Source organism: Schistocerca nitens, chromosome 3, assembly GCF_023898315.1.
Source record: "Schistocerca nitens isolate TAMUIC-IGC-003100 chromosome 3, iqSchNite1.1, whole genome shotgun sequence".
Classification (NCBI taxonomy): Eukaryota; Metazoa; Arthropoda; class Insecta; order Orthoptera; family Acrididae; genus Schistocerca; species Schistocerca nitens.
Window position 1 is genome coordinate 680,663,556 of NC_064616.1, and position 18,352 is coordinate 680,681,907.

At 39.5% G+C, this 18,352-nt stretch overlaps 1 protein-coding gene across 4 annotated transcripts in view; it reads right to left on the bottom strand.

The window, feature by feature from the left end:
* LOC126248637 (microtubule-associated serine/threonine-protein kinase 2) overlaps positions 1-13,939 on the bottom strand; it is a 258,768-nt gene extending 244,829 nt beyond the window's left edge. For all 4 annotated transcript variants that reach the window (XM_049949815.1, XM_049949816.1, XM_049949814.1 and 1 more), the window contains exons 1-2: positions 13,487-13,939; positions 585-664 (exon numbers count right to left, since the gene is read on the bottom strand). In XM_049949815.1, coding sequence (XP_049805772.1) covers positions 585-664; positions 13,487-13,664 — 258 coding nt within the window. In that variant the 5' untranslated portion in view covers positions 13,665-13,939. The remainder of the gene's footprint in view (positions 1-584; positions 665-13,486) is intronic.
* Between the last annotated feature and the right edge of the window lie 4,413 nt (positions 13,940-18,352).

Here is an 18,352-nt window from a genome sequence, read left to right on the forward strand (position 1 = left end):
TTGTAGCTATGTAATAAATAACATCGAAAGGATGGCTGCAGGTGTTCCATTTTATTACAATAATATGTCTGGGGTTACCAATGACTGATTTGATAGTGAATTCATCCCGTGAGATCAAATTCACCCTTAAATGATAAATTTCTTCCTAGAGAGTCTAAATTATTTCTGCAAAATCCATCAAATAGCTGGTAGAGCACAACAAAGCCTAACCACTTCCTTCAATTTTCAATTCTCCAAGTTTTAACACAGTTCAACATATGTGGAACCACCTTAATCACTGTGCTTCGTGTGTGAACTCTCTCTCATGATCCTTCCAGTAACAGGAAGTATTGCGGACAGCATGGTTTCAAATACCAATGGAGGTCTATGAACAACTGGCTGAATGACTGCCAACTTTATCAGCTGCAGCCTGTGCTGTAAACAGCACTTCTAGATAGTAACAGGTGGTCATAATTAAGTAATTCAAGAGTACATACAGCAAAAAAACAAGTTAAGAAAAAAATGTTTGACAGATGGAGAGGAGAAGAACTTACTTAAAAAAAGGTATCATTAAACTATGAAAGTAAAAGTAATTTATAACTTACAATGCTCGAAGAGAGTGATGGTGCTGACTGACCCAGATTTGATTTTCTCATATGAATCAAGTTGGTTTTTTCTTCTGAACCTGAAATATACAGTTGTGATACAATAAACATTTTTTTCCTTGATAGTTGGTGGTTGTTATTCATATTTCTATTGTTTCTTTGGCTGATATACAAATTACTTTCCCTACACTTCTTTAGCATTGTAACATATGAAAATTTGTCTTCACTTACTGAACTATAGCATTCGTTATGTTCCATGAAATTTTTTAATTTATACCAATGTTGTTCACAGTTTAGATGAGTAAAACAAAGATACAGTAATGTAAAATTTTCAGTCTCTCCTGCTGCATACCAAAAGACAAATTATTGCCCATTGTGAGAAATGTGGAAGACATTCCTCAAGCAGGATCTTTTTTAGGGTTGCGTACCTCAATCAGCAAAAATGGAGCCCTTATAGGATCACTCTGTTCTTGCTGAGGATGCAGTTGCCTTCCTATCTGTCTGTCCTACTATTAAGATCCCTTTTTCTCAGTAACAGGTAGAGGTATCAAGTTGAAATTTATGTCAAATACTAAGATCGACAGCCCCTTGTCAGTGTAAATAATTTAAGCTTCTATGTTAATGCAATCAAAAGATGCTGCCATATATGTCACATATTTTGATACTCTGAACTAATCAAAGCCTATAAATGAACTATCTACATACATGTAAAAACTGGTGGGCTAGCAGTAAAATGCATGCCTGGAAATAGAGAGGTTGTGGGATCTAGTCTCATTTGGACCACAGATTTTTCAGCCTTCATTTTAACCTAGCCTTCGCCTCTCGACAATGTGAGGAGTCACCAAAAATGACACATGGTTTGGATTCTACATTAAAGTGTAGGTCCCCTTTCCCTGGTAGGATGACTGGGGTAGGTTAGGGACATACAAGTTGCCAAAGTGGCATCCAATAGAAAAATTTGCACCACAGCATCGAGCCACACAAAATAACAATAACAATAATAATAATAATTACTATTATCAAATGATCCTGTTGGAGAATTAAAAGCACGTGATTTTCAGTCTTTCTTAAGGTTCTTCTTATTGTCCCAATATTTCTTTATTTTCTCCCCAAAGGCCTTCTTTCTTTCTTTCTTTCTTAGGTCCACTTTAGTCGGTATGCTTTTGGTTCCATCTCCAGAACAAACTTTCATGTGTTGATTTTGCTTCTGAATGTATCCCTATCTGATGTGTTTGTTATGTCAATTTTTGTTTTTATCAAATCCTCCTTAACTTCAGTTACCCAGGGTATTGATGCTTTAAGTGATGTCACATAGTCCAATAGACTTTTAGTTAGTCTGTTTCCAGGTAATCTGTAAGGGTGTCTCTAGAAATTCATCTCTTTCTGATGTCAATTTCAATGTTTGATACTTTTTCTGTTGTCTTAATGGTTTGCAATCTAAATCCATTTTGTGTGTATCATGGTCCCAGGATTTTTCTAATAATCTTTCTATCTACTTTCTTAATTCCTTGTAAATCTGGTTTTCAATTCAATGAGGGTGTTTCACTTGCATATGTGACTGTCAGCTTGATTACTGTATTGTAGTGAGTGATTTTGGCACCTTTTGACAGGCATTTTTTATAATACAAATTTTGAACAAGTCCAGACACTTTCTTGATTTACAGCAATCTGTATTTTTGTGATATTTTTTAAAGTCCTGTTGGTTCAATAAATTCACCAAGATACTGAAAGTGTTTGGCTCTGTTTATTTCACCATAATTTGGTCATAAGTTTTGGAATATCTAACTTGGAACAGATGAATTCAGTCTTCTTAAAGAAGATTTACAGGCCAATCTTCTCTGCACATTCTTTGAGGGCCTCATTTTGTTTTATTATCATCATCATCTATATACATAATTATATCTAAAAAGAAAGATGATGAGACTTACCAAACAAAAGCGCTGGCAGGTCGATAGACACACAAACAAACACAAATATACACACAAAATTCAAGCTTTCGCAACAAACTGTTGCCTCATCAGGAAAGAGGGAAGGAGAGGGAAAGACGAAAGGATGTGGGTTTTAAGGGAGAGGGTAAGGAGTCATTCCAATCCCGGGAGCGGAAAGACTTACCTTAGGGGGAAAAAAGGACAGGTATACACTCGCGCACACACACACATATCCATCCACACATACAGACACAAGCAGACATATTTAAAGACCACCCTCTCTTTAAATATGTCTGCTTGTGTCTGTATGTGTGGATGGATATGTGTGTGTGTGCGAGTGTATACCTGTCCTTTTTTCCCCCTAAGGTAAGTCTTTCCGCTCCCGGGATTGGAATGACTCCTTACCCTCTCCCTTAAAACCCACATCCTTTCGTCTTTCCCTCTCCTTCCCTCTTTCCTGATGAGGCAACAGTTTGTTGCGAAAGCTTGAATTTTGTGTGTATATTTGTGTTTGTTTGTGTGTCTATCGACCTGCCAGCGCTTTTGTTTGGTAAGTCTCATCATCTTTCTTTTTAGATATATTTTTTCCACGTGGAATGTTTCCCTCTGTTATATATATACATAATTAAGTTTATTATTTAGTGCAAGTCCTACTTGCAATTGTCCAGCTTTTTTTTCCCCCTACCCAACAGTCTTGCTGGCCATTCTCATACACACTGTCACTTGCAGGCAGTTCTGTCAAGCAGTTACATACTTTGAGGTGTAGCCCTATATGAGCTACCTTCTGTACATCACTACTTATGAGGTGCACTCAATCAGTAATGCAACACTTTTTTCCTGAAAGCAGGTTGGTTTTATTCAGGATTCCAATACACCGTATTATTCCCCACTCTTATGGCTACAAAACCTCATTTTTCAACATAATCTCCATTCAATGCAATGGCCTTAAACCACCTTACTGGGATAGTCCGTATCCCTGCGTGGTTCCACTCTACTGGTCGACGCCTGAGCGAATGTCTTGCTGCAGCAGTAAACACCCCCCCCCCAAAAAAAAATCATTCGTGTACTGCTTCCTTTATTGAGCCAAACAGATGGAAGTCAGAAGGTGCAAAATACAAGCTGTAGGGTGGATGAGGAAGAACAGTCCAATGAAGCTTTATCAGCTCCTCTCAGGTGCACAGACTTATGTGAGGTCCTTGTTGTCATGGAGAAGGAGAAGTTTGTTTCCACTTTTGTGGCAACAAATACACTGAAGTTGTCCCATCAACCCCCTGAAGGTCATACAGTACACTTCACAGTTCATCATTGCACCATTATGGAGGACATCACAAAGAATAGCCAGAATAACCCGTTCAGAGTCCCACAAGACCATCACCATGATGTTACCGGCTGATGGTGGAACTATGAACAATACACAGACAGAAATGGAAAGCGTTAAACCATGCCAGTCGGATATGCTTTGTTAAAATTTCATATGTATTCACTACTTTACAAAACCACTGGGTTGCCCAAGGGGGATTATACTACAAGATCATAGGATTGTTCAACTGGCTAATGCCATAATGATGAATAAATGCATGACGACAGCCCCATAACTTTCCAACCCATGCAATCATGGTGTGGAGTGCTCTTGGATATAGCAGGATTGATTTGGTAATTATTGAAAGAGAGGAGCTGAATGCTTGCCAGTATGGGGCAATAATGGTAAACCCTGTTGTATGCTTCATGACTAGGGTATTTCAGTAGAATAATGCAAGACCCCACATTGCATTTCACACCACAAATGCCTTCAGGCTAACATGCATATTCTCCTGATTTGTCACACGTGGAGCACATCTGGTATGGGAAGAGGTGTACTTTCATACCAGCCTCCTGGCAGCAGACTTCACGAACTAACACAGCATAGTCAGAAATTTCTGAAGGTGACATTTGGAGGCTGTCAGCCCCCATGCCGCAACAAATACACTACCACACTTGTCCCTGTGGTGCTCACATCTCATGCTGATGTTGCTGATAGACATCATGTATGAATGACATCATAGTTTAATACCCACATGTGATGAGTATCATCAGACTGATGCTGTATGGTGTAATGCTTTCTATTTCTGTCAGTGCATTATTTAGCACTCATCTGTTGCTGTATGCCTATTATGATTACATATAATACCTGTCAACAGCAAGGTCTTGATCTAAATGCTTTATAAGCACAGCAGACAAAAAATTAAGCCACAAGCAACAGAAATCACACTAATATCAGGCACCACCACCTCTAGCCTTGATAATTACATTAATTTGATGAGGAAGTGTGTCCAAAAATTTCCTCAGACATGTTGTATCTATCTGAAGTCACTCATTTATTATTATATCTTTTAGAGCTAACAAATTGCAGGGATGTTGACTGCTATGTTTCCCCCACTGTTCCAAATAGTCCCAAGACATGGGATGAAGATTGGGTGATTTGGTGGGCTAGTCAATGTGATACGACACCCGAGTGTCCGTCACACCAGCAAATATACATGTGCAGCACTGTAAACATGCCTGTTGGCATATTGGAGTGTGCACAGTATACGCATAATGAAGATGGAGAAGAAAGGGCAATACTTCATCACTGAGAATGTTTAAATAAATATTCTGGTTCCTGTTCACACCAACCTTAATGAGTGGGCCCAAGTCATGGTCCAAAATGCACCCAAAACAAAACAGAACCAATTCTGGCCTAAACTAAATCCTCCACACACATAAAGGCATCATTGGGCTGTCAGTGCACTCGGAGCCTTGCATCATTTGAAAAGAGGTAAAATCATGACTTGTTGGACCACACCACATGACTCCCATGAGTTATTGTCCAGTTTTTGTGTTGTTTTGCCACACGAAGATGTGCTATTGTGAGAAATGAACTTTTATAATGTACTTGATTATTTCCATTGCATGCAGTTTCCTTCACAATGATCTCTCTGAAACCAGTTGACATGAACCTGGATTCACTAGCAGCAGTTTCTGTTGGGTTTGAAACCAACTGTCACTGACCAGTACAACTCTATTCTCCATCGCTTGTTGATTAGGATATTTTTACGACCACTGTTCTTTTGCCATGTTATGTGGCTGCAAGGGGTTCAGTATTCCACGTAAATATGTTTGAAAGTTATCATGGACACACCATGAAATTGAACAACTTCATTCACAGTGTGGTCATAGAATGGTTGGTTGGCTTAATGATTAAAGGGAACAAACTACGAGGTCCTCAGTCCGTCCTACCTGGAACACGCAAGTATAAGAAACTACACACAGAAGAAGGGCCTAGTGTGTGAAACATAAGGAAAGGAAACCCCCAAGGTCTACTGAAGGTCAACAAAGCCTACGATGATGGATTCCCTGTGAGATGCCCACATGGAGAACATCCACAAATTCATGGTCTCCTGTATTGCCCATAGTTCGTTTGGTAATATCAAAGTATGCCATTCCATATTCCAAATTCTCAGAACTTAACAGCAATCAAAGGTCCAATTCTGGAATACCAATCTCAACAGGTGGCTTGTTAGTTGCCAATTTAGCCAGCCTGTCAGCAAGTTCATTTTCTGGGATACCAATGTGACCACGGTCCAGACAAAGACCACCAAGCATCCACATTGTTCAGGGGCAGAAAGTGAAACCTGGATAGTCAGGAACAAGAGATGGCGAGGGTAACTCTGGTCAAAAGCTAGTAAACTGCTCAAACAGTTACATGGAGAACATCCATAAATTCATGGTCTCCTGTATTGCCCATACTCGCTGGAGCAGGAACAGATATGCTCAAGAGCACGAGAGATGGCTACCAACTCTGCAGTGAAAACACTACAGCCACCCAGAAGCAGAAGCTGGTGTTCAGAAAAAAAGACCAGATGCAGATGGCAACCACAGCCCCAGACTTGGGCCACCATTGTGGGAAGTCGATAATTGTATCTGGAAAGAGGAGACATTAATTTGAGTGCTCCAGGGAGCAGCAGATGCTTAATACATAAGCAATCAATTGTTGCTTGCACAGAACCAGCAATGGTGGAACCCCTGCCTCTGCCAGGAACTTGATAATGTGGCTAGTCCAAAAGGCACCACTTGCCAGTCACACCCACAATCGTGTATCAGGTCCACCATCAATGACATCGAAGTTGATGCCGAGCCATATGCAAGACTTCAGTAATCTAGATGGGACTGGATGAAAGCTGTGTAGAGTTGTATTGGAGTAGAATTGTCCGCGCCCTAGTTGGTGTTGTCATGTCAACCCGGCATCAACGACCAGTCCCAAAAAACAACAAAAGTCCATCACACTGAAGGACTGGCCATCAAGTTAAAGATCCAGAAGGGAATGGACCACACAGCAATGACAGAAATGGGTAACAGGTTTTGACAGTCAAGAAATGGAAGCCATGAGTGACAGCCCAAGATTGTGCTCAGCATATCGCTCTCTGCAGTCTGTGTTCAGCAACACCCATTGCAGACAATAAAAAATAAATGCAAAATTCAGCAGCACACAAAGAGGCCTTGCAGCCAACACCAGATGATTCATAGCCTCTAAAAGGAGCAGAACACTCAAAACAGAACACTACAGAATTCCATTCCCCTACTGATAGGAGGAGCTACGGGAGCTGCCAATCTTTGCCTGAAAAGTGCAACATGGAGGAAAGTTCTGGATTAAAAAAATGGGAGTGAATCACAGAGGCCTCAATTATGTAAGGTGGGGAGGGTGTGGTGACAGCTTGTAGTATCATACACTTTATGCACAGCAAAGAAGACAGCAACAAGGCGCTGATGCCGGACAAAAGCCATTCAGATAGCAGACTCAAAGTGGACAAAATTATATGCAGTGCAGCAGCTTTGACAAAAACCACTCTGGGTTGAAGGCAAAAGGTCCCAGGACTCAGGGATCCAATACAGCCTTTGACAGACCATATATTCAAAATAAATTGCAGAGGACATTGGAGAAACTTGTCAGACAACAGCTGTCTATCTGAAGGGGCAGTTTACCCAATTTCAAAACTGGAATAATGGCACTTTCTTTCCATTGGGAAGGGAATTTCCTCTTGCTCAGGGACTGTTAAAAAGGGCAAGTATATGACATCAGCAAGCCATCAACAAGTGTTGACGCATATGGTTGTGCACCCAGTCTGGTCCAGGAGCAGTGTTGGGGGAGAAAGCAAGGGTGCTGGTGAATTCCCACTCATAAAACAGGCGCCAGGCAGCGGAGAACAAAAGATATAGGGAGTCAGTCCAGACAGTGTTTGAGAAGATGGAACACTGACGGATGCAGAGGCCTCAGCGAAATACCAAGCAAAATGCTCAATGATAAGAGTCTGGGCTGGTGAGTAAGCACTGTTCAGGGAAATTCCTAGGGCAACTGTAGAAGTATGTCAGCCAAAAATGCACCTGATCTTTGTCCACACCTGTGAAGATGGAATATGCAGCTCTATGGCAGCGACATAGCATTTCCAACAAATCCATATCTGGCATTTAATAACGTAACGGAGCTGGGCAAAAACCCATTTAAAGGCCAGGAGACGGGAGCCATTTGTAGGGTTGGAGGGTATGATGGCGGTCTGCAGCAATTTTGGGGAGTCCACCAAAGAACAGTCTTCCGTTTAGAAGAACCCAAGGAAAAACAAAACACCAAAGTAGCTGGTAAAAGTATGGCATCGGTCAAACTTGACATGGACTCATCAATGCCATTGTGTAGTGGAGCGTATGGGATGGCAGCTGAGGAAAAGGCATACCAATCTGCATTAGTAAAGGGCCTCCTAGGAAGGTATCCAGGCGAGTGAAGCTACAGGAAAGGTAAGACAGTCGGAAACAAATCACTGTCACACAAATCGTCATGAACTCCCCACTGAATGGAGGGGAGAAATTCAGAGCTACAGATGGAAACATCAATGGCCGAGAAAGTGCTGTGAGGCACACTACAGTGCATGGGGGCTCCACTGTCGAGGAGGCAGTGATCTACACCTGCCAGTAGGTCTTCAATAATCTTGCCCTGGTCAGTGGTTTTGTGTGTGTGTATGTGCGGGGAGGGGGGGGCGGGGAGGGGGGGGGGGAGGAGGGGGGCTGACCTAGTATGCAGTGCCGGAATTTGTTGGTGGTAATTGTCTGGGTGTTTTTTATTATTATTATTATTATTATTATTATTATGGGTCTATTCTTCTCGAGTTGTGATGTTGTGATGTTTTGAGTATTTACAGTGTATTGCATGCATTTTAATTTAGGTAGGAATGTTTGATTGTTGAGGTGCTGTGGTTTTGTTTTTATTTTTCGTAGTTGTAGATGTCGGTTTTTGGTACCAATAGTTGTGGTTGGCCTATATGGGTCATCAGAAATGACCGATTCCAATTTTTGTAATCCCTCTTCTTTTGACCACAAGAAATTGCTACATACAACCACCTGTGTAACTGAGGTAAAACTGCATACTCAGTGCAGGTCACTAAAATACAGCACACTGTATCTGCAATTGTGAAAAGGAAAATGCAGCTTCAGTACACTGATCAGTCTGTGAACATGCCTCAAGGAGCATTTCAAGCTTACAATATGTGTACATTCTTGGTTTATGGCACGAAAGGTTGTCATCACAGAAATTTATCCGCTAAATTGGCATTCATATCAATGATGTCATTAGCATATTCAAACACTTATCACGAAACATACAACACTGAAGATCTGTCTCTCAGTTATCACCGTTAGCTACAAGTTATGGCTCATAGGTACCACTCCCCTATAAACCACTGGCCTTGTAAGCACACTCCAGGGCATGTTCTTAAGCTACCATCACACAGTTCTCTACAAAACTGACACTTGGTTGTCACTGTACAAAAGTTGCCACTTACATGTCAGCAGCACTTTCAACCTCATACACAAGTTCAGCAGATGTTTTGGGTGTCCTGCTTCATACACTTACTTCCAAGCCCATTTTTGATACCTCATTAAAAGAACTTGTTCATATAAGTAAACAAAATAATAATTACAGTTATGCAACAGTAAAAAGATTGTCGTGGACAATAATTTTAGTACCTTGTACCGTCTTCTCTACCTATGTTGCAGTCCTGCAAATGAATGTAACGATGGTGTTTGCTGTCATGACAAAAAATAATCTGCCACACTACTTACACCTGTTGTTTTATCAGAGCTGATTCAGTATATGTTGCTAGTGAAGGAGGGCAGACCATATGCTGTCCTATCACATCCCACATTATATTCAATGGGGGATAGGCCTTATGTAAATTTAAGGTGGAGGGAGTGAGGGGGGCAGTAAAGGAAATGATGATATCACCTGGATTGGGACTTCATGTGGAATCAGCAAGTGAACAATGTATGCCGGGTGGACTCAAACCCTGGATCTCCTGCTTATTAGGCAGATGTGTTAACCATTGTGGATTCATAGCCCATCAAGGCGTATCAGTTATATGAATGTGTGGTGTCTGTTTTTCAGACATGTGTAACAGAACAGACACCATGCATTCATATAAGAGGATAAGTCTGTTGATCATGCTGGCCAGAAATGAAAGGACGGAAGATTAGGAGTTAATGTTCCGTTGATAACCAGGCCGTTACAGATGAAAGATATGCCAGGACTAGGCAACCATGGGGAAAAAAATTTGCCATTTAGTAGGAATCTCACAGTTTGCCTTGAATAATGTAAGAAACCATAACAAATTAAAATCTGGAAGGTGTCAAAGGAATATAAGCCCAAGTCCTCCCAAAATGATGTCCACTGCCTCAACCACTGCACCAGCTTGATTGGTAGTTCTGGTCAGGAGAGTTTTTAAAACTCTTGGGAGCCTACATTTGAAAACAAAAAAGTACTTGTAATAATGATGGATTTACTACTTAGATTTCAGAATGAATTTCTAACCGGCAGCAATGTACACAAACATTTATAAGAGAACAAAGATCATAGGCCTAAACGAAAAAGTGCCATATGAACTTTTCATTATATAGCAGAATATACTGGGTCAACGGAAGAGTCCGATCCCACACGTTGCCTTTAACCCGTGACATAAGGCTCTTGTGTGACATCATAACAGCGCGGAATTTAGTTTATGAGTGTGGCGTGTTTATAGGTGCCATTTTGTTGCAGTCGGTGGTGCCTTCTGGTGGTGTGTTTATGGGCTGCGCGTTATGTGGTGTATCAGGTTCATTTTCGTGTTACTGCTTGACCTGTGAGGTATTGTTTTTGACCGTGCTTCAACAGGAATTGGTTTCAGTGAGTTAACGATTTAGTTTGTGTTGTGTCTACATTATTGATGTGCTGTTTGCTGTATGTCGTGTGTGAATTTGTTTAAATTAATTTGTTGCTGCCTTTGTTAGGTATTGATATGGCAGATAACATCAACAGTGCACGTTTGCATGCGGAGATGGAGGACAATGCTTTGTCCCTCATCAAAATTTTGCAACTTTACGGGCTGTGTGTGTGTGATTGTGGTGGCTTACCTAGAGTGCAGCGCCGGAACTTTTTTGTGGTAAGTAGTCGTTCTTTTCGGTGTATTATTTGCGTGTTATGATGGTTTGCGGGGTACTTCTCAGTTGTTTGGTCAGTGATTTGGTATTGTGAGTTGCTGTTGTCCTACATAGGTGAAGCGAAGTGTTCAATTCAATGTGCAGTTGTAGCTATGGGTCTTTTGGTACAGTGAGCTGCTGCTGACCTATATAGGTCAAGGGAAGTGTTTGATTCCAATTTCGTTTGTCTAGGTGTTTTTGTTGTACTAATAGTTGTGGCAGTGGTGTAATATTTGGAGTTTTATAATGTGGTATCGGCAATTGCGCTTGAGCTATGTAAGTGAAGAGAAGTGACCGATTCCAGAGGATATTGTATGTAGTGGAATTTGGGAATTTTCTGTTATTTTATTTTGTCGTTTTCTGTCGCTGGTACAGTGGTGTGTGTTTATATTTTTTGTACCCACCCAAAACCCCCCAGTTTCCCATGCTTGTCCCATTAGTTAGACTATACTTTTGGAGGAAAAAGAGTGTGACGGTTTTTCGGTCTATTTTCATGTTTGTTGTCATGTTTACGTACTGACATCATAGGTGCGATATTGTAGTCTTAGTGAACTGTTGTTTCTGCAATATTGGTAACATGATGGGTCAAAGCAGATGGGTGGAATCGGATGCTTCTGTATTCCCTATATACTATTTGTTGTGTTAATAATGTAATGCAGAATTATTTTATCGCCTGTTGATAGCTTTAAGGCAGCGTCTTGAAAACTGCTCAAAAGGTGACATTGTTTTCCACATGGTTTCATAATGTGGACTTTGCTGTTCAGTTTGAATATTAATTACACCTGCCTATAAACAAATGTAGAGAATGAGCTAACTCTTTTGTTGTTGATGCATAGAGTAGCAATCCCAATACATGAACCAATATCACAAAAAAAATAACCATATATAATTTGTCTACAGTTAGAAACATTCACTGAAATGCTGCTATTCAAAGCAGTGGGCAAAATAGAGCTACACAATGTGCACTGCCTACAAACAAAAAGCCCAAAATATGCACTACACCAAGAGTAAAGTATTAAGTCCAAATCACATGATCACAGTTTTGTTATTTCACTAAACTCACTGTTGAGCACCAGTTATTACTTATTTTGAAGCTGCTGTAACATTCATAGGTAATATATCCCTCATTTAGCCACAGCTTTCCCATCATGCACATGTACAGACAATAGATATGCGCATAATGGTAAAAATTATACTAGCAATGACACATAGTAAAATCAACCGGACATAAAAACAACAGAATGGCATCAACTGGTGTGGGCATTTACACAGCAGACAAAACACGGGGCTCATTTTTAATACCGCACTAGCTTTGTAGTTTGTTATGAGAAAGTTTATTTAACCATTTAGAAGACTGTCGTTCTACATCAAACTGCTAAAGTACTGTCATGGTATATGCAGATTCCTCAGGGTCACTACGTTTTTCATAGTTTATGTACACGTATAAAATATGCTCAAAAATATAAGCTGGAGGTTTGCATTTTGTGTAGGACACTTTTCTGAAGTCACCTTGGCATAGAAAACTTTAACCACATCACTGCAGTATGAAATCAGCCTATTACCACAACCTTTCATTTATGTTCACATCACTGACACTGTCCAAACCTACCTAGACCTCTAGCTACACTACGGATCAGTATGTCATAACAAAGAATTTGGGATGATGGGACATACATACTCTAGCCACTTCCCCCTTTATCATAAAACTTTAGATCAAGTTTATACTTTCTGTATTTTTCCATATCAAACAATACAACAGATGAGATACAAACACATACTACTGCTGTAAACCATTTTGATTAATAAAGCTGAATTCAATATTACTTCAAAATCTCTAAAGTGTGTCAAGCATTAACAGCCCTTGGCGTGCTTCCAGCTCACATTTGAACCACTTGGAAAATATGACACAAATACCAAAACAATGAAAGCAACAATACTTACCAAATGTTCTAATTAGGGCAACTATCATGTTATTGATTTGTTCAAATGTAACTGCGGCAGTAGCGTTAACACAGCACCCTGGAATGGCCCACAGTAACGTAAAGACGTAATGTTGAAGAGTATACATCGATGGCCGAAAGTGTTGTTTCCTAAACATTCATAGTATCAACTGATACAATGTTTATGTAAGGTAATTAATTCTTGTTTTATACGAATCTGGAATACATTTTGATTGAAAATGCCAGTGTCCTAATCAGTCTAATGCCTGCTGAGTAACTAATTTGTAAACAATATGTTTCTTCTTAAATTTAACGAGTGAGTCACATTGTCAATAAAATGAAACAAACATCAATAGGAGTTTCCTAACAACAACAATGTTGTGTTTAGTAAACAAAGTGTGACAAGTGCTAACAGTTCTCATGACTCCATAGTTTCAGTGCATGTGAAAAATTCGTCTGCTACAAGCTTGACAACCAAAGGGACGACGGTAAATAGTGACTTAGCTAATTCTATAGTGCTTACGTGATTTAACAGGAAACTTTCCATCTTCTGAATCAGAAAATCGTCGATGGCTGGGTTCATCAACGCTTCTCATATGAGTGACAGTTTTTTCGTCGAAAACCAACACTCTTGCAGATTGCGAGTGAGAACGAACTCTCGTTCGACTTGGTCGATTGGCAGCGTTTTCCATTTTTCTCATGATAAACAATATCAAAAACTTTTGAATACCCTTAACTCACTGTTGAATTTGTGCTTGATAATGAATTTTAACATAGCTATTCGGTATACATGACATCGTACTGTCTGTAACCTGGATAGTCTATGTTTTTGTAAAACTAAAGCTTAATTCCACTTCCACACTCATTTTAAAAAACGTGTGTGCTCCCATTCCCTCAACGTACATCCTAATTACGCGAACTACATTTTAGCTGCTTCCACGCCACAAATGCACTGCCTTTACTAAATCTCTATTGATGTTTTGTGACGACAGTCGAACTGTTCAGAAACAAACACTAGTATCGATAGGCAACGACCTTCTTGAGTAAAATGTATTTGACAATTTCTGTGAACTTTAGGTATTCTTTTTTTAAGCAAATATGAAAATATTACGCTATTTGCTTCTACATGCATATTCTGAAAACTACCGTCAAATACTTGTTAGAAGGCACTTCCCATTGTTGAACATGTTACTGTTTCTTACACGTCCCAAAGCGTATGGAAGCATATTCCTAGAATTCCCATTGTACTTGTTCCTGTAGGCCAGATAATAGGCGTATGTGCTCAGCTTCTGTCAGTTCAGGTTTTTCAGCACTTCTGTGACGTTATCTTACGAGTCAAGCAAACATTCGATCATTCATGCTGTTCTTCTTCAGATACTTTTAATATCCTCTCTTATTCCTGTCTGGTATGGGTTCCACACATATGAACTATATTGTAAAATGTAACACACATGCGTTCTGTAAGCAACCTTCTTTGTAGATTGATTGCGTTTTCTCTTTATTCTGCCAATTAACCGCAGCGTGCCACCTGCTTGCCTACGACTAAACTTATGCAACCATTCCCTTTAATATCTGTGCCAATTGCTACTCTCATGTAGTTGTACAAGTTAACGTATTCCAATAGCTTCTCGTTGATATTCTGATCATAGGGTACTACATATCTGTGTTTTGTGAACCACGCAGTTTTAAATTGCTGTACAATTTAAAGGAAGTTGCAAATCTTTATACCATTTTGAAATCTTATAAAAATCAATTTGTGAAGCTTTTTTCAGATAGTGTGTCACAGATAACTCCATCATCTACGAAAGTCTGAGGTTAATGTTCATATTGTCTGCCTGGTCATTAACATGCAATATGAACAATAAGGGCGTTGACACACTTCCCTGGAGCACACCTGAAGTTGCATTGTATTTTATCTTTATTGATCCACTCAGTCATTCAATGTACAGAAGTGTACAACATGATATGGGAGAGTGAAGCAGATGATGAAAAACCCGTACACATATGACATTGTTACACATAGCATATATCACACAGAAGATATACAAATATGTATTCTTACTCGATCATTCAACATACAGATGTGTACAACATGATATGGGAGAAGTCAAGCAGATGATGAAAAACCCATACACATACAAAATTGTTACACATAGCATACATCACACAGAACGTACAGAGTGGAGTGACAGTTATTGAATTATATGAAATAAAATCATAACTTCTGAACGGTTTGCGTTAGGACGTTCAAATTGCACGGTTGGCTGCGGGGCATAATGGGAATTAGTTTGTGCTGTATGGTTTGGTTTAGCAAGGAAGCCAATAAGCAAAACTGGCGCATTTGGGGGACTGATAATCCACATTTCGCGATCGAGAAGTCTCGTCACCCTCAATGTGTGACTGTTTGGTGTGCAATGTCCAATCACGGAATAAACAGTATGATGTTCCTTAATGGCATAGTGATTACCTAACAGTATATGAAGATTTTGGAAGACGATTTCATCCCCATTATCCAAAGTGACTCTGATTTCGACAAGATGTGGTCCACACAAGGTGGAGCTCGCCCCATCGAAGCAGGAGAGTGTTTGATGTCCTGGAGGAACACTTTGGGGATCGCATTCTGGCTCTGGGTACCCAGAGGCCACTGGGGTGGGCCTCGATAGGCCATCATATTATCCAGATCTGAACATATAGGACTCCTTTTTGTGGGGCTATATTAAAGACAAGTTGTACAGCAATAAGCCTAAAACCTTTGCTGAGCTGAAAACAGCCATTCAGGAGGTCATTGACAACATTGATGTTCCAACACTTTAGAGGGTCATGCAGAATTTCCCTATTCGTCTGCGCCACATCATCGCCAATGATGGCAGCCATATCTAACATGTCATACCCTAAATCCGAATATCTGTATGTGTTTATGAGTTGAGCAAAGTGTGTGCACACTGTAGTTTGTAATTAATTTACGTTTTTTCCATAGAGTTCAATAGTTGGCAACCCGTATATCACACACGTATTCTTACTCAATCATTCAACATACGTATATGTACAACATAATAAAGAACATAAATACACATAACACAGATTCACTTAGTATACATCACATAGGCTTATATATAACACTAAAAAAGTCTTGTATACTGTAGAAGCAATACTTTGTTAACAGTGCTCTTCAAGTTTTTTTTTTAATTTAGTTCGTTCCCGAATTATTTCTATTTCTTCCGGAAGACAGTTAGATAAAGTTTGGTTCCCATACACTATTACTGTAGAGTTAGTTGAATGGGGAGCTGACCTTAACAATGTTTTCGACCTTGTGTCATGGTGGTGAGTATCGAGGTTCCGGTCCAATCTACTAATGTTTTGTTTAACAAAGCAGAGCAGTTCAAAAATGTATTGACTAGGGAAAGGCAGCATGTTTAATTTTTTAAAGAGTGGTTTACAGGTTTGTCTTTAATGCCTGTACAGGATTGTTCTAATTGCCTTTTTTGCACTTTGAATAATTCACTATTCGGTACTATGACTGCAAAAATGCTTCCATAACTTAGTGCTAAATGGAAAAGTGCATGACACATATAAGTCAATGTGCTGATATTTAATTCGTCCATCACTGTCTGGAGCATGAAACAGACTTTGCCCAGCCTGGAACTAATAATGTGACTTTTCCATGTTAGTGTGTCCATGATGTCATTAGAAAATTAAACATTACTTTCACTTAATGTTACTTTGGAACCTGGGGAGTTCTGTTCTGTATGGTGTGAAAGGTTACGCATACTGCCTTCTTGTACCAAGAAGCGGTCTGTTTGATGCTAGTCATGAGTCTATTTGGTCTGCTTTTCTGTTGATTACTGGCTGGAGAGATTCAGCTGTATTTGAGATAAGGACATTAGTGTTGTCAGAGAACAAAAATGACTTACTAGTGGGCAGGGTGGATGAGAGATCGTTTATATAAAGAAGAAACAACAAAGAACCTAAAACTGAGCCCTGTGGCACACTATATTTTATTACTTATGTAGATGAGTGCACCACACTGAGGATACCTGACTGATTTGCTTTATTTATATGAACATAGTGTGCTCAGTCTTTAATACAACTACTGATGCAGCCACAGGCAGTTCCTCTTATCACATACCAATTCAGCTTTTGCAAAGTATGATGTGATTCACCATGTCAAAAGCCTTTGTGAGGTCAAAAAGGACCCCAGCAGCTCGGCATTTCTTGTCAACCAGGTGTAGGGTAGAATCAAGGAATCCATATATAGCATCAGTAGTTGCTTTATTTTCTTGGAAACCATATTGAACAGAAGAATGAATGTTATTTTTTCTAATAAATGAATTTAGTGCGGCACTCAGTGCATACTCAAATATTTTACTGAATACTGACAGCACTGCAACTGTACGGTAGTTTCCAGGATCATCTACAGATTCCTTTTTATGTATGGGTATGATTTTTGCCATCTTAAGTATTTTTGGAAATACTGGATCAGAACATGAAGCATTTATTACGCGAGACAGTAGCTTAGTAATAAGTTTACTGCATCTATTGATAAGGAAGTAGGGGATCATGTCTTCTCCTGCTGATGATTTTTTCGCCCTGCAGCCAGGCGACTAGTGCGAGTTTTTCAACAATCAGCCAAAATTTCAACTCTACCCAAGTTTAACTCAGTCAGTGTGAAATGTTAGTATCTTTATTGCATTAAAATTTTCGAGGACTGAGAAATAAAATTAATGAATTAATTATCTGCATAGATGAATTAGAGTCCTCAAACCCAGCTGACATAATCTGCCTCTCTGAACATCATGTGACCACTGGTATAGAACTTTTAAGTGTTACAGGATTTAGTTTAGCATCCTACTTTTGTAGAGCACAAATGAAGAAAGGAGGAGTTGCCACATTTATCAGGAACTGACATAAATTTAAGAACATAGACATTCAGAAATTTTGCCTACAACAGCATATGGAAGCATGTGCAACAGAAGTAGAATTTCATAAAAAAATTGCTTCATAATATTAAGTGTATACTGAGCACCTGCAGGTAACTTTAATCTGTTCATAAAGCACCTTGAAGCTGTACTGGCCCATTTAATAATGAAAAACAGAGAAATAGTGGTTGCTGGTTACTTCAATGTAGATTTCCTTAAAGACTCTCCCAATAAGTAGTTATTTGAGTTAGTATCACTATCAATCAACTTAATTGCCACTGTTAAGTTCCCAACTAGGGTAGCCAATTGCTCACAAACAGCCATTGATAATATCTTTATAGAAAGGTCCAATGAACCAATTATATTACACAACCAATAGTCAATGGCCTCTCAGACAATGACATGCAGTTTCTTCTGTTAAATGTTAATACTGAACAGGATATAAAATCTGTTAAATCTGAACTGAAGAGGGT